Source organism: Chrysochloris asiatica, unplaced genomic scaffold (assembly GCF_000296735.1).
Source record: "Chrysochloris asiatica unplaced genomic scaffold, ChrAsi1.0 scaffold00019, whole genome shotgun sequence".
NCBI classification, from domain to species: Eukaryota; Metazoa; Chordata; class Mammalia; order Afrosoricida; family Chrysochloridae; genus Chrysochloris; species Chrysochloris asiatica.
The window spans coordinates 9,231,825-9,255,509 of record NW_006408537.1 but is presented as its reverse complement, the minus strand read 5'-3'; the positions used below and the strand labels follow the sequence as shown (position 1 = coordinate 9,255,509).

At 40.0% G+C, this 23,685-nt stretch overlaps 1 protein-coding gene across 1 annotated transcript; it reads right to left on the bottom strand.

The window, feature by feature from the left end:
• Nucleotides 1–4,676: 4,676 nt before the first annotated feature.
• BAG2 (BCL2-associated athanogene 2) lies at nucleotides 4,677–21,643 on the bottom strand. Its single transcript, XM_006835741.1, has 3 exons — nucleotides 21,306–21,643; nucleotides 7,550–7,659; nucleotides 4,677–5,327 (listed from the first exon to the last, which is right to left on the bottom strand). The coding sequence occupies exons 1-3, from the start codon at nucleotides 21,416–21,418 to the stop codon at nucleotides 4,909–4,911; spliced, it is 642 nt and encodes a 213-aa protein (XP_006835804.1). The 5' UTR covers nucleotides 21,419–21,643; the 3' UTR covers nucleotides 4,677–4,908.
• Nucleotides 21,644–23,685: the final 2,042 nt, after the last annotated feature.

Here is a 23,685-nt window from a genome sequence, read left to right as displayed (position 1 = left end):
TGAAGCTTTCTGCTCCCAGAAAGATTTAAAGCCTTGGAAACCCTATACAGGTTCATTATAAGTCAGAAACCGACTTGACAACCCAATCATTTGGCAGGAGTTAAGATAGTGGCTAGAAGAGCCTATCAAGTAAATTCACTGCCGCAGATAGTCTGTCAATATTCAGATCTGTTGGGTCACTTGGAATCATATTTGACGTTACAGCAGCACTGTGGTTTATGAGAATTTGCCTTGAAAATATCTTCTATATCAGTCTGCTTTAAAGAAAAGTTCCAGTCTTGTCTGAATGCTTTTGGCCTTCAAATAACACATTCACGTAAATGTGTGGTACGAAATATCTATAATTCAAATGTATTTAGCAAGTATATTCTGTGTATCAGGCCTCATGCTAAGCACCTTGCAGGTAATGTCTCATTTAAAGCTAATTCTGGGACACAATTACTCCAATTTTACTGTTGGGTGGGCAGGGACTTAGAGAAGTCAATTGCCCTGCTGTGTTCTGGTAAGACGGGGGACTGGGAGCTTAGCTTGGTCTTCGTGCCGTAGAGCTGAACGTGGCAGTATTGTACCTCTTCTGTGTTTTGTCCCAGCATCTCTGCCGTCTGCCAATTACATTTGGAGATGTATTTATAATACTCACTGTATCTGAATACTCAGCCAGTTTTCCAATGCCAGGATTTCCAGTCTTTTCTGACACCTTTTGTCAAATTTATTCATAAACTGTACACCTTGTCCAGTACTGGTCACCCCTGGAATAGTGCGAGTTTAAACTGGATCAGTGACTAAATTAGGCCCTCGACAAATATGTGCGAATGCCACAGTGGTTTGAATGCCCATTACATACAAGGAACGCCTGTTTGCTACAATATGTGGTAGTTTGAGGTGGATAATTAAGACTTGGGTGGTCCAGTTCAAGTAGTTTACTTTTAGTTCACAATTGGAAAACAAGAATGTGAGCACAGGTCTCCAGGACTGTTGCTTCTCATCCTTTTTCATTTGCTTGGTTGTGTGAATAGGGTCTCACATGCAAACAACTAGAGAATGGCTAAGCTCAAGCTCACTGACATCCATGTTGCCTTTCCCAAGATTCCCAGCTCTTTTACTTTAATTGTAAAATGTAGACTGCAAAAACTATCACATATTTATGTACATGTGTCAGCATTTATCACAGTCATTCAAAAGGAACAAATAGATGGAGGTTTCCATTAAATCACTGCATAACATTTGGTTTGCAACATCCTTACAGTGCGGCTTTCAGCCATTGTTAAATTCTGTTTCCAGTTTGAAAATGTTGATCACCTCTTTAGGGTGAATTGTAAGCATTCTGAGTACTGGACTGAGAGCCATCAACATAATGGACCACACCCACACTCGTTGCTAGGTCCCTGTGCATAGTACCCTTCCTCATTTGACTAGTTTACGAAGTTTTAGTAAAGGGAGGATACTATTCTCATAAAATACAGTGTGACTGGTATGCCCCCCATAGGAAGCAACACTGTGGTATGGGGAGACACACCTAGAAACCACCAGTTCACATTCATTACAGTAGCTCTCCTCTTCTGGACCTTCTAACAGCTTTAGGGACTATTAAATTTTCATGTCAGGACTTTCTACGTTGAAGTACCAGTAGGGTCAATTCTGTGTTTGTTAACTGGGCAGGATTTTCACTCTGCTGTAACCTGAGTAGCCTTGAGTCATCTCTGCAGGTCCTGAGGTTTGTCACACTGCAGGAGGCCTTTCCCTATGTCCTGCCATTTGTTACACAGCAGGAGGCCTTTCCCTATAGGAGAAGCAGGAAGCACAACTCAGGTAGAAGTGCAGAGTAGAGAACGGCTTCCCTAGAGTTGCAAGTTGTTGGCAAATGCCATGGAGTCAATTCTGACCCATAGCAACCCTGTATAGGGTTTCCAAGGAGCAGCTGGTGAGCTTGAACCACTGACCTTGCAGTTCAAACGCCGTTACAGTAATGCATTAGCCCACAGCACCATCCCAGGACATACGTTACATGCTAGTAATGATAAGCGGCTGGTACAGTGGCATTAAGGAACATACCAACATAGGACACAACATACACTAAATTCTCTACTAAATCGGACTGTTTTCTACATAAAAACTTTTGTTGTTAAGTGCCATCGAGTCAGTACTGACCTTACACGTAGGGGTTTCAAAGGAGCGATTGGTGACTTTGAGCCATGACCAATCATGTGTGGTTAGTCCGTTGCTTGTCCTACAGCATCACACGAGGGCTCCACATAAATAGTTGGAGGGAGGGTAAAAATGTGACACCTGAAAATAAATTTTACTTTCATTCTTATCAATAAAAATACATGTTAAGAATTGTTCCTCTGGATGTGACCCGAGTGAGTGGAAGGAACTGAGAGTTAAAAATAAATGCTGCAGACCACAAGCCCCAAGCAGATTGGAGATGGTCGTAAGAGTTCAAGTTGTGATAAGAACTCCATTGCAAACCATGGGAAAGAAACTGAGGAAAATATAAAGCCCAGAGAGGCAGACACAGCTGGAAAAACTTGTGGTGGGAAATGTCCAAGCCCAACATGAAATACAGTAAAGGGGAAGAGGAGTATTTCACAATGGAAGGGACTTACTGATGCTGACTTTAATGTCCATTTGTTACTTTTCAAAAATCTAAATAATAATAATAAAAAAAAGGTAAAAGATGACAAACAGGAGGCTATTTATCTGATAGTGAACCTCAGACAGCGTATCAGAGTGCTGACAAGCTAAGAGTCTGTACCATAGAAAGAAGTAAGAAGGAACATTCCCCATAAAGTGTATTCAAATGTGTTAGAGTTGGTACTGGCAAACAAAGTAACCATGAATCTCAGACTGAAATTTCTTTTTTATGAAGCGACTCAGCATTTTTGTTAATAAGATGAAGCTAAATAATTGTCACACGAATCTAGATTTTGAATATTTTTGCCATGTGAAAATACATTCTAATGAAATGAGAATGTTGAAGTCATATTTGGGGAAATTGTTGAGGTTTATATGTCAGTAGCACTGGTTACTTTGACAAATAGTTGTTTCATTTATCACAGGTAAGAATATAGTGGTCAACTTGGTTAGTAAATAAAATATAAATTAAAATAAAGTGTTTTACTAGTACACACAATCAGAAAACAATGATCAATGCTGAAAAGATCTCAGTAAAATAGCTACATTTTAATTACTGAAGACAGTATAAATTGATACACTCCAAAGAAATTATGAAATATGTTTCAAATCATGCAAATGTACATGCTCTTTAATTTAGTTAATCCCACTGCTGGGATTTTATACAAAGAACATTAAAAAGAAAAGGAAAAAAGCTCTGTGGACATAAAAGATGTTACGGTAATAGCAAATAACTAGTTAGAAGGGAACAGGTAAGTAAATTATGGTACAATTACATAGAATATGCTAGTTTTTTTTAAATTGACAGAGTTTGCAGCAACTCTTAATTTAATAAAAAGGCAAGTTACAACATTGCAAAATTAAAATTTTATAGAAATGATACATTTGAAAAATGAGGTGAATATATTATACACAATGGTCAAATTATAGGTGATTTTTCTCAAATTAAAAAAAAAACAAACATTTATACTATGAGATGCCTAAATCTTTTTTAGGTGGTTTGGCATTGTAGGATAAGCACTCAACCTCAAGGTCGGTTTAAACTGCAAAGTCCGAGGTTCAAACTCACCTATTACTCCTTGGAAATGCAATACAGGGTCACTATGAATTGGAACCGATTTGACAAACTTGATGCAGATGCCTTCAGAATTTTTGTTGAATGGAAGGCCATAGGTAAAGAATGTTTTGCAATTCCTTTTATTCTCTAAGAACAGTAAGTGCTTTGTTACCATTAGGTATGCAGTGTGTTCAGCTGCGGAAGGTAAAAACCTTCTAGTTGACTAAGTGCCTATGTGTCCATTTGTTTCCATACCAGACAAAACTCAGGAAAGAACAGTGATGCCCTTTGCCCTTAGCTGAGCACTTATTTTCCACCACATACTACACATTCACCCACAGAATAGAAAAAATATATACATAGAGGTATATGAAGTTGTCAAGGACTTCATTCTTCTTGGATCAACTGCCAACATTCACGGAAGCAGAAATCAAGAAATCAAACGACTTAATGCATTAGGCAAATCTGCTGCACAAGACTTTTTTAAAGTGTTGAAGAACAAAGATGTCAGCTTGAGGACTAAGGTGTGCCTGACCCAAGCTATGGTATTTTCAATATCATATGCATGCAGAAGCTGAACAGTGAAATAGGAAGACCGTAGAAGAATTGATGGTGTTGGAGGAGAATATTGAAAGTGCCATGGACTGCCAAAAGAACAAAAAGATCTGTGTTGGAAGAAGTGCAGCCAGAGTGCTCCTTGGAGGCCAGGATGGTAAAACTTCATATCTCATACTTCGGACATATTGTCAGGAGGGACCAGTCGCTAGAGAAGGATATCTATCATGTTTGGTAGGGTGGGGGGTCAGAAAAAAAGAGGAAGACCACCAGTGAGATGGAGTGGCAAAGTGGCAGCATCAGTGGACTCAAGCATGGCAACAATACTGAGGTTGGCCCAGGATCGGGCAGTGTTTCATTCTGCTGTACATAAGGTCGCTATGAGTTGGTACTGACTCAATGGCACCTAACAACAACAACAACAATATGTATATATTAGATCCCAGTATAAGACAAAATTCAAATGAAAAACTATATAGGTAATAAAAATATATCTAGTTTTAAATGTTTTATTTGCAAAACTCATAACACTAGAATATTTTTCTCATCTGAGACAACATTCAGTCTCAACTGAGTGGTTATACCTAACATAAAGAACTAGTTATTACATAAAATAGTATTTTATCATTTTTCACATCATTATTTGTTAAGTACTTTAAGTTTCAAAATTGATTCAATCTGCTTTCAGCATTTTGTTGCAAAGATTTGGAACCAGCACCCTTAGAATGCTCTAACAGCTTGATGGCCTTGTCAGAGTTTTCAATATTTCTAAGCAGAGTCTCTAATCTTCTCTTAATTTTCTTCTGGTCTTCAAGAGCACAGCCAATTACTATAGATTGGAACTTCTGATCAACAGGCCCAGGTGGTACCTCAGAAGAGCAAGCACTGTACAGCGACATCAAATGACTTTTGGCGTTTTCCAGATCATCCAGAAACTTATTAACCACCTCGTCAATAATTCTGGTGGCATGCTTTAGGGATTCCTGCTGCTGTGGGTTTCTAATGGTTTCCACCGAAACTTCAACAGTGAGGGTTCGTCCCATCAAACGGTTTGCAGTCAGATTTAATTCTTCTCTTTCTCCTAAATGACAACAAAAAATTGAAATGTCAACCAGAGACAAACTTGCCTTTGTTAAAGACATCCATTTGTGGCTAAATCTGTTATGTTTTTTAAGGACCTCTGTTATGAGTTTTTTAAAGGCAAAGCTAAAACTATTGTACATAGATTAATTTGATGTAGTATAATGGCATCAAGATTGGAGCAAGACTCATTAACAATCCATGACATGCAGATGACAAAACCTTCCTTGCTGGAGGCAAAAAGGACTTGAGTACTTTAGAAAATCAAAGACTACAGTCTTCAATATGGATTACATTTCAATGTAAAGAAAACAAAAATCCTCACAACTGGACCAATAGATGAGGAAATGTTGAAGTTGTCAAAAATTTAATTTTACTTGGATCCACAGTCAACGCACATGGAAGCAGCAGTCAAGAAACCAAACGCATATTGCATTGGGCAAATATGCAACAAAAGTCTTCTTTAAAGGGTTAAAGAACAAAGATGTCACTTTGAGGATGAATGTGCACCTGACTCAAGTATTAGTATTTTCAGTAGTCGCATATGCATGTGAAAGTTAGACAATGAATAAGGAAGACCCTAGTAAAACTGATACATTGCATTATGGTATTGGTGAAGAATACCGAAAAGTATCATGGATTGTCTGAAGAATAAACAAATTTGTTTGGGAGAAGTACTGTTGGGTTGCCCCGTAGAAGTGATGATGGCAAGACTTCATCTATCTTAATTTGGACATGCTGTCAGGATGAACTAGTCCCTGGAGAAGGACATCATGCTTGGTAAAGTGGAGGGTCAGCAAAAACAGGAAGACCCCCCACCCCCCAACAAGATGGATTGACACAGTGGCTGCAACTTAAAAAATTGTGAAGATGGAACCGCACTGGGCAATATTTCGTTCTACCAGGTCACTATGAGTCAGAACCAACTTGATGGCACCTAACAATAATGGATTACAGAAAGAGACTGTAGAATACCTCTGCCAGGAAGTCTTTATACAAGCTAACTTCTCAAAGACTAGTGTATTTGCTAAAAGTTTGGGTGGGTATGTAGTTGTAACTGGGAAATAACGATTTACACACACAGAGTGAACAATGAGTTCAACTGGAATTTGTGCTGGTTAGTGCTGTGGAGACCAGATATCCTGGATTGCCATATAGGTTGTGCGTGTATACCTATACACTCGCCCTATGTTGGCTGAGAAAATGGCCAATGTGAAGAATGAGCTGGCCTCAAAACTAGACATTGACTTCATTCTCTCCAGACAAATTTAAGCAGGCCTATGGACTAGTCTTGGCCAACACAAAGAAATAAAGAAAACGGAGCTCAGTCAACATTTCAATATTTATATGAAAAAGCAATGAATCTCTTAACTACAAACACCATAAGTGGGGGTGGGGGGAGAGCAATCTTTTATCGGCTCTGTTACTTAACTTCCTTTCTACTTCATTGATGTTTGGCCAAGATGTTGAGAAAACTGATTAGATCATGGCCGTGTTGTGGATTTTTAAGAGTTTTTGTCTGGAGTTCTATACTTACCAACTAGCTGGCTCACTAGCTTGTCCTATGAAGCACTAAAGAACCTAATTAGTAAGTCCAGGGCCAATTAAATTGATTTTACAAGAGACCTAGTCCTCTCTATAGTCAGGGCTATTTTCATATGAAAATTATAGTACATTTTACTAGTTTGTTTTATAATTTACTTTCTCTTTTCTTTCTGTTAAATTACATCCCAGTACATATCTTTTTGCATTTACTTCTCTATTTCCAGTCTCTCATATTTTTCTTCTGCTTTTAATGCCCTGCAGTAACTGATAAAGAACTGAAGTTGGGAATCTGAACCTGAGGTAAAACACATACATGGCCATGGGACTTTGCAGGCCTAACCATGGTCTGAGGGTGGTATTTTTCTTCTGCTTATAATGCCCTGCAGTAACTGATAAAGAACTGAAGTTGGGAATCTGAACCTGAGGTAAAACATGGCCATGGGACTTTGCAGGCCTAACCATGGTCTGTGGGTAGAGAGCCTGTTGGAGAAATGACCTCTGGTAAGCAGCTGTTGTAATAAATGGACAGCTGCAGCTACTACCTACTGCTCAGATTAAATGTTGAAGCCTAATCTATTCATATAACAAACAAAATCAAACAAAAATTGAACCACACATATCACAAACCCCTTAGTCATATGTAAGAGATAAGCATCCTTCTGGGAAAATGGCTCTCACCATCGCTGATCTGCCTCATGTCCTGGCTGTTTTGGACACTGTGGATCATTTCCAGGAGGATTTCTTTCTCTTGCTCAACAGCACTTGCTGCTTCTCTCAAAGCTTCAACCCTGTGTAAATTAGGAAAACCGAAAGTTATTGTGTGAAGAATGTTCTAGTAAAATTTCTCATTTCTCTATCACTCGATGATGCTTAACAACAATTAGTCAGTACAACTCATGTTGAAAGGTCACCAGGAACACTTGAAAAAACAACTTTATTATTTCATCTAACTATTCTCTTTTAGTCACTTATGCCACTTCTATTCTCCTCCCCACTTATAAGGCAATCATTCTATTTATTGTTTATCTCTTTGGATTTACTACAAAAATCTGTATTGCTTGTGTATACATGTATATTTATCTTACTCTTCCTTTTTCACTTATTATTAAACACCTATGTCCTATGTGTACATCTAATCAGTAGATTTCTAGCTGCTGCAAAATACTGTGTGTGTCCACCAGATTTTACTTCTCTACTTTCCGAATGAGAGAGAGCATGGTGGCTCCACAGGATAAGCACTGGACTGCAGACTGCAAGTTTGGGAGTTTGAGCCCACCAGTTGCTTTGTGGTAAGAGGAGGCTTTTCCTGCTCCCAGAAAGATTTAAAAAACAACAACAAAAAAACACAAATAAACCTCCAGGTAGACACATGTTAACATGAGTGACAGGGCAGGCAATAAACAACAAGAAGGAGGTTAGTAGAGGAAAGATGAAGGCAGTGGGAAACACAGGGAGGAATGCAAGAGTTAAAGTGAACAGAGGTCAGTACTGTTAATTGTTGGTACATAGAGGAGATTGCAACCATACAAGAAGTAAAGTATATGATTTGTTGAGTCTAAAACTGATGATCTGCTCTGTAAACCTTCATTAAATTCACAATAAAAAGTTGGAAGAAGGAAGAAAAAAAAGCCTTCAGAAACTTCTACAGGGTCTCTGAGTCAGAACTGACATGGTGGCATTTAACAACAATAACAACCTTCCCACTGATGGTCACCCAGGTTGTCCCTTATAAAAACGAAGTGGAGGAGACATCTGACCTCCTCTGATTTCACAAGAGGGAAGGAAAATCAAACTCTTCATCAGCTGAGGGTTGATTCCTATGTGAGACGGAGATCAGACATGCCGCTTCCTTTCAACCTTCTTTACCAGTTAGGACATCAATTGTCCTTCCAAGGCTCTCGCTGTTGAGTTCAGGAATTCATTGCAATGGCCATAGAGAATGTACAGACATGCTCATTACTATAGGATTGATTAGTGAAGTTAACAAGTTACAATTTAAGATCAGAATGCTCCCTTCTGGTCAAAGGGCCTCTTCTCAGACATGTCCACAGGTCCTTGGTCTCTCAACTATGCAGCTCCTTGGCCTCTACTCTACTGAGGCAAATGTTACAAAGCTCCCTCGCACTGCTGATAAATGCTCAAAAAGTACCTTAGTTCACTATAAACCTCAACCCAAAGGTGCTAATGTCTAGTTTTGTGGCTCAGCAAATCTAGTTGTACTGATTAAGTGTCTGTAGGAAATCCACTCTGCAAGCAAGCCTCCTGCCCACAGAAGACACTCAATTTTACTCTCTCCATGGGCCAGGAAGCCCACTGTTCTTTCTTCTGTTTTTGGTTCTACAGCTGCGGCTCTGTTGTCACCTCTTCTCAGCTACTTCTCTGGTGTCACAAATCTGTCTCCTGGATCATGGAGGTTCAGTGCAGGAATCTAAGGATCCAAAGGATGACCTCCACTCCTGGCTTTTCTTTCTTGATGGTAGTGAGATCCTGCTTCTGAGATGGCTCAGTTTATACCCAGTGGGATGGCAAAATAAGCCAATCCTCTTATGAAGTTTCCATACACTTTGTTTGCATGGTCCCACCCATTCATTTGCTGGGAGTTACAAAGACTGGCTAGAAGAGCCCCTTTATCTCATTTCTGTTCCTGTAGCTTTGGATATCTCTTCATATTCTTGATAGCCTGTTCATAATCTTTGCTTATTTAGTTTATGTTCCTGAAATACAGGTTACTGCCCTTTTGTTACGGAAAAAGATGTGACAGTCTGCTTCTGTCAAGATCCCTATCCTAGTTGTTAGCTGCCATTGTTGTCAGCCCTGGACTCATGGCAACCCATAGCAATGGTCTGAAATACCAGTGCTGTGCCATTCCCATGATTGCTTGCATCTCAGACTTTTGTGATCCACAGGGCTTTCACTGGCTGATTTTTGGAACTCTGTTACCAGGCCTTTCTTTCCAGTTTGTCTTAATCTGGAAGCTCCACTGAAACTTGGCTCAGCATCACAACAACATGCACGCCTCCACTGACCGATGGATAATGTCTGTGCATTGGCTGAAAATTTAACCCGAGCACAATGGAAGGCTTGAATTCTACCACTGAAAACACCACTGCTCTCATTTCCTACCCCTAAGTTGTAAGATAGTCTTCTACATTTTCTTCTGCTAACTCTATAGTTCTACTTTCATATTTATAACTTGAATTCATCTAGACTCCAACCTTGTATGTTTTAGGTAGAGAGAATGTTTTTTTCTCCAAATGACCCACTTTCTCCAACAATCCAACTGTCCCCCAAAGATTAATCTATGTATACATATTACGTCTGCTTCTGACAACATAATAAACGTACCAAAAATTTGTTGTTGTTAAATTCTGTCAATTCTGACTCATAGCAACCCTGGTATGGGTTTCTGAGGAGTGGCTGGTGAGTCTGAGGCACAGACCTTGCGGTCCAATCCGTACCCTATAGTGCCATAGCAGGACTCCTTAGGGTGCATCTATTTATTCAGAGCCTCTTTTATGTTTTTTATTGGAAATTTTAGGTATTTTTCATAATGTTTCTCTTAAATGTTCCATTTATATGTTTTTTTTTTTGTGTTATGAATAATATTTTATTATATATTCCAGTTAATTATTGCCCCTAAGAGAAATGCTGTTTTATAAGCTCTTGTTGTAACTGACAACCCTGAGTTATATGTATTAATTTTAATAGCTTGTCTGTTGATTCTATTAGTTATTTTAGGTTAAAGATCACATTATTTGTCTAATCCTATCACTTTTTTTTCTTTTGTTTTACGTAGTAAGTATGGTAAGGTCCTCTGGTACTGTGTCAAAAACAGCAGTGATATGGGGTATCTTTTCCCAAATCCAGAGGGAATGCCCTGTAGGCTTTTGGTCTAAAGCTATGCTCAGTCTATAGAAACACTCCTTTCCCTGCCTCACCCTCAACTATACACACATACACTCCACATATCCAGTTACTAATCAGCTAGGTTGTAGAATTGTAGGAGTCAGAGAAAAAAAACTATGTGGTTAAAGTGTTCTATTTCCAGGTCACTTTCATGTTATGATTATAGTAACTAAATAAGTTGCTAAATTTTGCAAGATGAAATAGTGACAGATGTACCCCCAGAATTTAGATAATCCTGGAAATATGAGATCATGAAGGATCTAATTCTGATTGTTGCCTTAAGTAAGCACAGAAGGGACTTCACCAACATTTTAGCATGTGTCCATTCCATATAAAGATTCCGCTCTTCCCTCCCTTCCCCAAAGCATACATATGACTTTCTCCCATCAGTCCCCCACCTGCTATATTCCAAAATAGCACTGATACCATGTTACAAATGTGGAAAAGAACACAGAAAATATTCTGTAGTAATAATATAGTAGTAATACAGAAAATAATATAGTAGTGATACAGTATCAGAGCATCTTCCAGGCACCATCCATTATGCATCTACACATTTCACAATAGCAAACTCTCAGATAAAGTAGAGCCCAGTACATATGAAAGACATTCAGTTAGCACTAATATGAAATATTGATGCTACAAACAAGCCACGGCTCCAATAGTTCATGACATCAATGACTCATGTGATTGATAAATGAGAAGATGCTGAAAGAAGAGATTAATTTTTCAACACCATTCTGTACTAAAATGTAAGCTGCAAAGAGAACTGAATGGTCAAAAAAGGCTTCATTAACAACAGTAAGTTACAATAGTAAATTCTTGAGATTATTAACAAGAAACTGGCTTAAAAGAAGCCATTTTAGAAAAAATAGCTATCATATAAAGAAGATATTTTGTCGTTAATTGAGACAAAATATAATGAGAACCTTTTAAGTTTTGTTTTTGTTTTTTTCTAACAAGATTTTTTATTACCAGGGTATTTTCCTTGTGAAAAACAGATTTTATCATTATGTTGTTAAGTTCCACTGAGTTGGTTTCCAAGGAGTGGCTAGTGGGTGTGAACCACCAACCTTGTGGTTAGTAGTCCAGTGCTTATCCTACAGTGTCACACCAGGACTCCTTATCAAACTTCTTATTTATGTCCATGTTTTTAATTTAATGTCATTCTTCAGAATGCAGATGCGAGGGAGTATTTTGTCACCATGGATCTTTACACTTGCTATTCCCTCTTCCTAGAACATTCTTTCTCCCAGATCCTTGTCTACTGGGTGATCTAATAACCTCCCCACTCCTTCCTCTCCTATCTTTTATGTGGACATCTTTTTTTTAATTTATGAATTATGCGATCGTTTACATGGGCGAACATTAGCTTTACATTCATCCTATCGTATATTGTTTCATTCCCCTCCATGCATCATCAACCAACCACAGGGTATACCCAGCAAGCCTGCCCCCGGTTGTCAGCACACAGCCCCTCTCCTTCTTTGGGTCTAGAGCTATGTGGACATCTTTTTATTTTTCATTTTATTGTGGTAAAAATATATACAAACAAAATATACACCAATTCAACAATTTGTACATGTATAGTTCAGTGGCACTGAGTGTGTTCTTCAAGCTTTACTACCATCCTTGGTTACCCTTTTTTCAAATTAGTTGATGAACATTAACATGAATTCACAGCCCCCAAGCAAAAACTTCTCCTTTCCTCCTACATCATGTGTTTCAAAACATTTTATTGTGAATTGAGCGGTTTACAGAGCAGATCATCAGCTTTACATTCAACAAATTACATTCTCCATTTCATTTCAATGATTGTGATCCTTCAGTGTAAAATTATTTTTCCCACTTCTTTTCTGAGATTCTTGCTTCTATTTCACCTTCCTTCCCAATCCTTCTGCATTGTATCCTTAGGTAACTGCTGCCCTTTTGGTCTTGAATGGTTGACTGCTGCATGGGGAGCCTACCTCACTAGTGTTGTCCCTCCTGTATACTTATCGACTGCTTGGCTGAAAATTGAGCCATGAGGTAACCAAGGGCCACGTCTTGGGTTCCTCCAGTTTCTGACTGATAAAGCCTGGTCTTTTTTAAAAAAAAAATTGTGGGTTTTATTCCATATTTTCTTCCACTTTATCCAGGGCCTTCTAATGTGATCCCTTCCAGAAGAGTTGGCAGTGGTAGCCGGGCACCACTTAGTTCTTCTGGTCTCAGCGTCGTAGAGACTGATGTTCACACATTCCAAGCATCTTCAATTTTCATCATTCTTCTTTCCTATGCACAGGAAGAAACCAGCAGTTGTACCTTAGATGGTCGCTCATGAGCTTTTTAGATCCCAGTCGCTACTCACCAAAGTAGGATGTAGAACATTGTCTTTATGGACTAAATTATGCCAGTTGACCATGGTGTCCCTTGATACTATGGTTCCAAGCTTCCAGGCCCAGTAACTCATTCTCTCAAGGTGTTTGCTAATACCTAAGATGTTTTCATAATTTTGTCACTGTATTTATGGATAGGTTTATAGCAAAGGGTAATACCCACGTACAAATACCATCTGTCAAACTTTATATATTTGTGCGTAAACTCCCACTCTCCCTCCTATACCCATTCTGCCGATCAGTGTATGTATCTACCTGTGTTGTTGTTATTTGCCTTCGAGTCGGTTCCAACCCTTAGCGACCCTGCAGAGGGATTCCAAGGAGTGGCTGGTGAGCTTCAACTGCTGACCTTGCGGTTCAAACTAACATTTCAGTCCAGTGCATTAACCCACAGCACCATACCAGGACTCTGTATCTACCTGTAGAACACTGTTATTGCAGTAGTATGTAGATAACAGTATTTATCTCTATTCTCTTTAACTCTTGTACTCCTCCCTGCATCTTCACCTTCTTCATTCTCCTGCCAACCTCCTTCTTTTTGTAGACTGCCCTCCCTGTCCCTCAAGTTAGCATGTGTCTACCCTCTAATCAGTGAATTACCTTCCCTACTCTCTCACCCTTGGTAACCATCAAAGAATGTTTCTTTTAGTATGAAAACCTTTTCTTAAGTTTTTACAATAATGGTCTCTTACACTATTTAGTCCTTTTGTGACTTCACTCTACATAATGTCCTCAAGTTCATCCATGCTATGAGGTGTCCTGCAAGTTCATTGTTATTCTTTTACCTTGTATAGTATTCCATTGTGTATATGTACCACAGTTTTTTTTAATCCACTCTTTCATTGATGGGTATTTAGACTGTCTCCATCTTTGTGCTATTGTGAATAGTGTTGTAATGAACATGGGTGTGCATATATCGATGCGTGGCCTGGCTCTTTTTCTTGTGGATATATAACAAGTAGAGGGATTTCTGGGTTATACAATATTTCCATTTCCGATTTTTTTGAGGAAGCACCATATAGTTTTCCACAGTGGTTGCACCATTTTACAATCCTACCAGAAGTGTAGGAGGGTCCCAGTCTCTCCAACCCTTGCTACCATTTGTTGATTTCTGGTTTTTTGAGCTTTGTTATTGATGCTTGTATGGGCTATTTTTATTTTAAAAGCTGAACCTAGACCTCTACTTAGTTTATTCCTTAAACTCTTATATAAATCTTTTGGTCTACAACTTTCCCCATAGGAAATTATTAACTATTATCTCTTCAACTATTGCCTGTCCCCATTCTATTATTTTCTTTTAGGCAAATGTTGCATCCTTAATGTCTTTTCTACTTTTTCCATCCATATTTCTTTCTGCTGCATTCTAGGTAAATTCTTCAGATTCTACTTTTTATTTCATAACTTTTCCTCAGAAATGTCTACTCTATTTTTCCCCCTCATATATTTAATTTCAGTTGTATTTTTCATTCCTTGGGTTGGCTCCTTTTCTACTCTACCCGATCATAAAGTGTCTTGCTATTTACCTAGATTTTCAGTTAACCTCTCATTAAAACTATTAAATGTACTTATATTCTTTATTTAATAATTCCAGTATTTGAACTACATCTTATTCTGCTGTGATTACTACAGGCTGTCCTTGTGTGGTGCTGTGGGATAAACACTGAACAGCTAACCGTCACTGGTTCAAACCCACCAGTCACTTAACTCAATTTTTAGTTGTCATCGAATCAATTCTGACTCATGGTGACCATTCCTATCTGTGCAGAGTAGACAGAGTACTCAAGGGGTTTTCAAGACTGCCACCGTTTGGAAGTACAATGTCAAGCAAGTCTTCTGAGACTCCTCTAGGTGGGTTTGAACCACCAACCTTTTAGCTAGTAGTTGAGTGCTTAGCTGTATGTGCCACCTAGGAACTCCTTAGCTTAGTGACTGTTTATAAGCTCATGTTTCTTAAGGCTTAGGTTGAAGGTGCTTCCAGAGAGGTTTCTGGGAACACTGCCAACCCTAGTCATAGTAAAAAAAAAATATTTTCACTTCTCTATCTGATTCCTCTGTACCAGGTTTCTCAACTTTGGTGCGACTGACATTGTGGACCAGATAATTCTTGGTTGATGGGCCTGTCCTGTGCATATTAGGATGTTTAGTAACACCTAATTCACTGGACTGTAAACCGTCAGTTCAAACCCACCAGCTGGTCCTCAAACCCTCCCTATACAGGGTCACTATGAGCTGGAACTTACTCAACGGCACTTAGCAACAACAAGGTTAGTAGTGAGATTGATTGACAATGTGACTGAAACAATGGTCTCAAACATAGGAAAGATTGTAAAGATGTTACAGGACTAGGAGTGTTTTGTTCTGTTGTTCATGGAGTCCGTATAAATTGGAACCAATTCAATGGCACCTAACACCACCAATGCCAGGAGTATTTCCCTGCCCACCAAGATTGTGACAACCAAAAATGTCTCCAGCTATTATCAAATGTTCCCTAGGGGACCAACTCTTATTGGTTGAGAACTACTGCTCTACAATGCAGGGATACAAGGCTGCTTGCTAACAGTTCATGCCTCGTGCTGGATCTAATAGTGTGCAGATGTTATGCATGAGCAAACTGACACTGTATTCATCTGACAGCACTCCTCTTGGCAGAGAGGGGCAGTCCAGTTTTTACTAACAGAGTCTGAAGGCAGCTACATGTCCAAATTGGGAAAGCTTCTCACATCAAGGTTTGCCTGGACTGTGTTTCTGGAAAATGGTGTATGAAATGACAACTAAACAGGCTTTGGCAAAATAAAATTTTTAGACGAATATTTAAACGAAAACATTTGGGGCACACACATCCTAAACTAATCCCCAGGTCTTGGCCACCTCACAAATCTCTGCAGCCAAGGTATCAAAAAGACAAATTGTTGAGAGACTTAGGAGGTGGATGAGGATGATTTCACAAGACTGCATTTAGTACTGATATGTCAGCTAATACAGTGTACTGTGGAAACTATGATGGCTTTTAAATCCAGTGGTACAAAATGATGCTACCACTTACTAGCTGTGCAACTTTAAATAGTTACTTAAACTCAGTCTCAATTTCTTCACCTATAAAATAAGGACAGTAAAGTGACGGTTTATAGTTTATGATCAAATGGAAAAAAAAAAAAAAACAGATGAAAAGTTTAGCAGTGACTGAGAGCATCCACTAAAAAAATCGTATTTGTTACTATGTACAAATACAGGGTTCTAGTGTAGCACTGTAGGATAAGCACTGGACTGCTTACCACAAGATTTGTGGTTCAAACCCACCAGCTTTTCCTTGGAAATCTATATAACATCACAATGAGTCAGAACTGACTTGACAGCACTTAAGATCAACAAGAATGTACAAAGAACCTAGCATTGGTGCTGACATACACTGGCTTCATGATAGTTACTATATACTGATTATTATGAGTCCTGGAGCACTGTTGTAGAACTGAAGGATAATGTACTAGACCGCAAGATCAGCAGTTCAAACCCACCAACACTCCTTGGAAACCCTATACAGGGCCACTATGAGTTGGAACTGGCTCTGTGATACTTAAGAACAACAATTGTGTGTCCTGGTGTGGCACTGTAGAATAAGCCCTGGACTGCTAACCAAAAGGTTGGTGGTTCAAACCCATCAGCCGCTCTTCGGAAACCCTATGCAGGGCCACTATGAGTCAGAAGAAATTCAACAGCACTTAATTATAATTATGAATGCAGGCTTATTCGTAAAGAGAATCTATTCTTTTGTTAGAAAGTGAGGAAATGGCAAATACTCCTATCATTTGAAAGAGTTTCAAATCAAGTTCTTAAAATCATATCCCTTCTCTTATTCAGTATCAAAAGAACTCTATAATGATCACTTATGTGTTAGGCAATATGAGATTCTGCAGGGTTTTTCTAATCATCATCAAAATATTACATTGCATTGACTACAGAGACATGTGACTTGTGGTTAGAGTTAGGAGCTACTATTAGTGGTATGGCCTTGGGGAAACCACTGAATCCCTCAGGACTTCAGCTTCCTCTTTTCTGAAAGAGATAGGTGTGTTCTTCCTACCTCAAAGGAATTTGTAAGGTACAAATGACAATGTAAATGAAAAGTGGTCTTTTAAATTATAGGCCTTTATACAATATTAGTTATGATGTCCTCTTGGATTCTGGCTGTTGGGATATCAACATACACTATCAAAAAACCTTAAACCAGACGAATAATTCACATCAGTCTCCGTCCCAAATTTTCATATCTAGCTACTGTTTAAAACCAACTGCTAATGACTGAAAAGGAGGGGAAAGTTTGGGGGAAATATGTAAACAGCCCATCTCTGGGGGTCCTGCCATTTCCACCCCTTCCACTCCCTAAAACCCAGCCCAAAAACACCTTCATTACTGTGTTAGAGCCTACTAGAAGCGACCCAATGCCTGGTACATAGTGTCCCATATATATTGAGTTGTTCTGAAATGCTTTCAAGTCTATTCCTAACTCATAGCAACCCTGTAGAGGGTTTCCAAGGAGTGGCTGGTGAATTTGAATAGTCAACCTTGCTGTTCAAACTGATCTTATGGTCCAGTACTTATTCTACAGTACCACACTAGGATTCCATTTACTTAATTAAAGTGCATAATCAGCAATTTACTAGAATTTTCATCTTTCAGTAACATACTCATTCCTATATTTTGAAATATGGCATTTAGTCTTAAGAAAATTTAGGTATACAGTGTTAACAGTCTGGAGAGCTGGCTTCTTGCTTCAAATTTGGAGTCCATTGCTTCATTTAACATTGTATTAGAGTTGAAATGGAAGTTCTAACTCTCACTGAGAATTGGCATAAATTAAGCCTTCATTTGGAGTCCTAGTGTTGTAGTATAAGCACTGGACCACAAGGTCGGTTTGAGCCTCAAGGTTCGTGGTTCAAACTCACCAGTCGCTCCTTAAAACCCTATAGCAGGGGTTGTCGTTGTTAAGTGCCATCGAATCAAATACGACCCATACTGACCCTATATAGAGGGTTGACCTTGCAGTTCAAACTGACTTTAAAGTCCAGCGCATTAACACAGAGCGCCACACCAGGACTCCTATAGCAAGGGTGGAGAATTTTTTTCCTATTAAAATTTATAACATAATTAGAGAGCTATATATACTTATCAACTTAAAAATTAGCCTGCTATATTTAAACATTTAATTAACTCACCCCTCACCAGCCGCTCCTCAAAAACCCTATACAGGTTTGCTATGGATTGGAACCAACTCATGGCACTTAACTACGACAATGTATAGTGAATGGCTAAGAGTCCTGGTGTGGTGCTGTAGGAGAAGCAACTGGATAAGTAGGTTGGTTTGCAATGCAAGGTGGTGGTTCCCACTCAAAAGTTGCTCCTCAGAAAACCCTATACAGGGGGCACCATGAGTCAGAACCGGCTAGATGGCACTTACACAAAAACATGATGGCTGGAACTGCGGTTGCGTTGACATGGCCAGACCAAATGATTTCCTGAGCTTTACTTATTCCTCAAGGAGCTCTGGTAGCATAGTGGTTATGAATTGGGCTGCTAACCGCAGGGTTGGCAGTTCAAAACTACCAGCTGTTCCGCGGGAGAAAGATGAGGCTTTCTGCTCCGGTAAAGATTTGCAGCCTTGGAAATTCTGTACAGGGTCACTATGAGTCGGAACCGACTCCACGGCACATAACAACAACAACTTATTCTTTGGAAACCCTTCACAGGATTGCTGAACCAGAACCCAGGGGCTTTAGTATACCAGGCTGCTGAGTCAGAACAGACTAGACAACACTTAACAAGCTTTCATTTAAATTCTTTCTGACCATTAACCACCAATGTGGCAACGCCTTGCCCTCAGGCAAAGTGTGCTTGAAAGTAGGCTGCAAGCTCCCTTAGCCAGCTCAAGGAGGAGCAAACTTGCCCTAATGGGATCTGCCTTTAATGAGTTGGGATGCCAGCACCACAAGATCATGAGTAATACATACCCTGACCATCAAGTAGATAGATGGTAGAAGGGACCCAGCACCAAACTTGTAAATTTTTCTAATCTGCAATGTGTACATACTCCCAGTCATAGTCCTAATGTTCCCACCCACCTCCATAGTCCCACCATCAGTGATTTGATCTACTATTAATCATGATTTTGTGACAATTTCCTTAGTTTTCTGTTCGTTCGCCACATGCCATGAATCCTTTGGATACCATTATGTCCTCATGCTAATGGTCTTCGTCATCAAAATGACTAGTCTTTATTCTCTTTAAGGTTTAATAAAGGGCTCTTTATAAAACACACCTGAATCTGGGGTCTTTTCCTACCTAAAATTACTTTTTAAGTCCAATTTTCAATCTATAAGGTGCTCTGGTAGCATAGTGGTTACGAGTCGGGCTGCTAACCTCAAGGTCAGCAGTTCGAAACTACCAGCTGCTCCACAGGAGAAAGCTGAGGCTTTCTGCTCCCGTAAAAGATTTACAGCCTCGGAAATCCTATACAGGGTTACTATAATGGTGCTTAACAACAACAATTCAGTAATAAAGTATACAGTATTTTACATTAAGCAAACACTTGACTATAATATTACTCAAAACTAGGAGCTTTCTTCTAAAGAGGCACTACTTTTGTATTTCCCACAAGTGAGAGACATTCCTTCTGGTTTGAAGACAATGACTCAGCTTGAAGGTGGGGCCATGCCCTCCTCATTTCTTTAAGAAAAATCCTTTTTTTCTGAATCGGGAGAGATTCCGAAAAAGTTAGAAAATGTGTTCTCCAAAGATGTGTGAGTTATTTTATATACTGCTGCACAGAAAGAACTAGCATTCCTTAGAGACAGGAAGTAGCTGAGGCCATTGATCTCTAGTTTTGCTCCACTTTCTCTGGGTTGAAAAGGGTCAGGTTTACTTCTTTTGAGGAAATCCCTATAGAAACATTTCTCTCTTGCTTCATTTGCTTCAATCTGAGCAGAACCCCAGCAGTTGGTTTAGGGCTCATTTTTCTCTGTTTCCATTCAAAATCGTTGGAGAATTTTTCACTTTCTGACTCTTCTTGGGGAAGTAATAAGTGCCTCAGGGCTAAGTGGCTCTTAACTACTTTTCCGGGCAAACATCTCTTGCTGTTTTGGCATATTAATTGGGGAGAAAAACACATACATACAACATTTCTTTAACTTTCTAGCTCACATATACCTTTTCAAACAGGGAAAAATCAAACAAAATCCTGTGCACAATTCAGGGGGTTTGTGTATGCCAAGTTAAGAATATTTGTCTTAATAAGATTTTCGTTTAAAGTACATAAACTTGTATACGATCAAAACATTGATAGAAAACACAAGTTTTAATATACTGTTAAATGAAAACTTGCATTTACCAAATTCATTATAAATTTTAAAATCCTATAAAGTTGATATTAATCACTTAATGAAAGCTTAATTAGGTAAAAGGATAAACTATGTTTTCACTACAGGCCAAAGTGACTAGCACCTTGAAGGTGTCATGTCAGCAGTGACTCCTATGTAAGGCGGTATACAAATATTTAGAGACTAAAGGAATAGCTGAACACAGTAGTTACCAAAGAAACAGAAGCGGCAGTATGTTTATCACACAAAATACCCACCAGCCCAGTATTCCACTCTTCTCTAATTCTTGCTATTATGAGGACTGATTCCTGTTTTTTGTTTCCTCTGAAGCGGTTTAGAAAGAGAATGCTACTATAAACTGCTGCAGCTCTTAAAAACGCAAAATGTTGAAAGTCTAAATTAAAACATTTAGCACACCATACCACAGGCACAGAGAAGGTTCTAGAAGTTCTGTAGATCCAGAGCACTATACTCACTACTAAAAAACAATGTCATGGTAACTTTTATCCTGACTTGTTTTCTCCGTTCCAAAGGCCCAGATAAGTGAATGAGAATGTGGCTACACACTCATAAGCTTCGCTCATGTAGGAATGCTTCTCTTAAGACAAGAGGAAAACGCACCAAGAAGCAAACAAAATCTGAGCACCACCTCCATCCAAAACAAACCTCAAGCACACGCTGCTTTCGCACAGGCAGCCCCGGCCCCAGCCCCAGCCCCGTGGCGTGGCCTCCGCCTGGGAACCGCCCGCATGGCGAGCAGGGCGCCCGCGCCGCAGCCACGCGTACCTGAGCTCCAGCTGGTCTAGGCTCTCCAGCAGGCGGCTGGAGCGGTCCGCCATCGAGGAGGAGCGGCAGAAGCGACCTTCGTTGGCTTTCGCGTTGATCTTCGCCTGTGCCATCTGAACCTCCGGGGCGGGCGGCCAAGAGGTCACCAGGCTCTCTAGCGACAGTGATGACTGGTGCGTTCCCGCGGCTGCAGGCGTCGCCGTCACAGCGCGGGGTGCCCGCCTCCCTCTGACGCCCGCGGGGGGCGGCCCGGGAGGACACACTGACACTGCTGCTGCGGCTTGGCCAAAGAAGGGCAGACGCGCCGCCCGCGGGGCTCCGGGGCCCGAGAAGAGACTGCAGCGCAGTTGGTTTAAGTGTTGGGAGGGGCGTGGGTGTTAGTTGGTAGGCACTCGCTGGTCACTGGAGCGCCAGGATATGCAGGCAGGGCACACGGACCTTAAGTGCAAAGCCCTCCAAAGCACAAGGGGTTTGGGCCTAATACTTGCTGATAAATGAAACCCCTTTTCCCTGGGATGGATCTAAAAGTAACTTCAAAGGTGGACTGTGGTGGCCTTTTAGTTTATCCCAGCAAGAAAACAATGTTGAAAAGCTCTTCCATATGGAAAGAAAAGGTCCCTCGGGAGAGCTGAAATCATTTGTCTGGCTCCTAGGCCAGTCTAGACCTGTCCTGTTACTGGTCCCTTTCCTGAGAATAATTCAAGCCTGGACAACTTTAAACCTATAGAGGGGAAAAAAGCTACCACACCTTTCCGTCTAGCTGGGTGTGGGAAGCAAGATGATTTCATTTCCATCCATTCTAATGAAGGATTTTCTAATGTCTCTTTTACTGTTTATTTTAAAAATTCCTCTGGGAAATTGAGTTAAATAATTGGTAGTAACAGTGAAGACTATTTCATGTGCAACTTAAATGCAATAAAGTCAAAACACCATAAAGATCAGTTAGAACTGGCATAAATCTAGGAGTGTAGATTTTTCTATTTAGAGGGAAAATGTGTTTTGCTCACATCTCATTATAGCTGTGTGCTTCATACAGCAAAGATGAAAATGTGCAAGTCACAGAAATCGGCAAGTTTACAGCTAGACCAAAATATTTAATCAGAGATCAAAAGCCTTGAACAGAGATAAAACCCTTAAACCAGATCGAAATTCCCTCTGAATTCATTTTAAAATACTAAGGGAATCATTGGTGTAGGGGATTATTTGACCTCATTAAATATTTTGTCACACTGTAACACAAACTTGGAATCTGCAGACATCTTGTAAATGGTGTGAGTCTACAAAGTAACTTTAGAACCATCCTGAAGTCTCTTACACTTCATGTAATCTGCAAGTAAAATTGTCAGCAATACCTTCAGAATACATGCACATTTTTTCTGCTCAATTCCATGGTTACTACTCTGGCTCAGACTACCATCAACTCTCATATGGATTGACCCAAAACCTTCCTATTTGGTTTCTGATTCCACGCTTGCATCTGTTTTCTCAAAAAAGCAGCTACAATATATATACCACACCATTCATTCTTATAAACATAAAATGGCTCCTAAAGAGCTCTGGTAGCGTAATGGTTACGAATCAGGCTGCGAACCACAAGGTCAGTAGTTTGAAACTACCAGCCGCTCTGCGGGAGAAAGATGAGGCGTTCTGCTCCCATAAAGATTTATAGCCTTGGAAACCTTGTACAGGATCACTATGAATCGGAACCGACTCCACGACACAAAGCCACCACAGTATCAGCGTAAAAGCAAAATCCTTCGAAAGGTCTCAAGGCCTTACACATATTACTCTCCTAGTTCATTCAGTTTCAGCCACAGTAGCTTTTTTCTTTATTGAATATGCTAAAGTTATGTTTAAGGAGCTCAGATAGCACAGTGGTTACGAATCGGGCTGCTAACCTCAAGGTCGGCAGTTTGAAACTACCAGATGTTCCGTGGGAGGCTTTCTGCTCCCATAAAGATTTGTAGCCTCGGAAATCCTGTGCAGGGTCACTATGAGTCAGAACCGACTCCACAGTACTTCACAACAAACACGTTTGGGAGCATGTGGCTCCAGGCAGTAGTAAGCACTGGACTAAGAGCCACAAGGTCCATGGTTTGAGCCTGTGAACTGCTCCACAAGAGAAAGATGAGGCATTCTGTTCCTGCAAAGATTTAAAAAGCCCTATATAGGGTTACGAAGGGGCTCTGGTAGCGTAGTGGTTACGAATTGGGCTGTGAACCTCAAGGTCAGCTGTTCGAAACTACCAGCGGTTCCGCGGGAGAAAGATAAGGCGTTCTGCTCCGGTAAAGATTTACAGCCTCGGAAACCCTGTACGGGGGTCTCTGAGTCGGAACCGACTTAACAACAATAATAAAGGGTTACTAGGAGTTGGAACCAA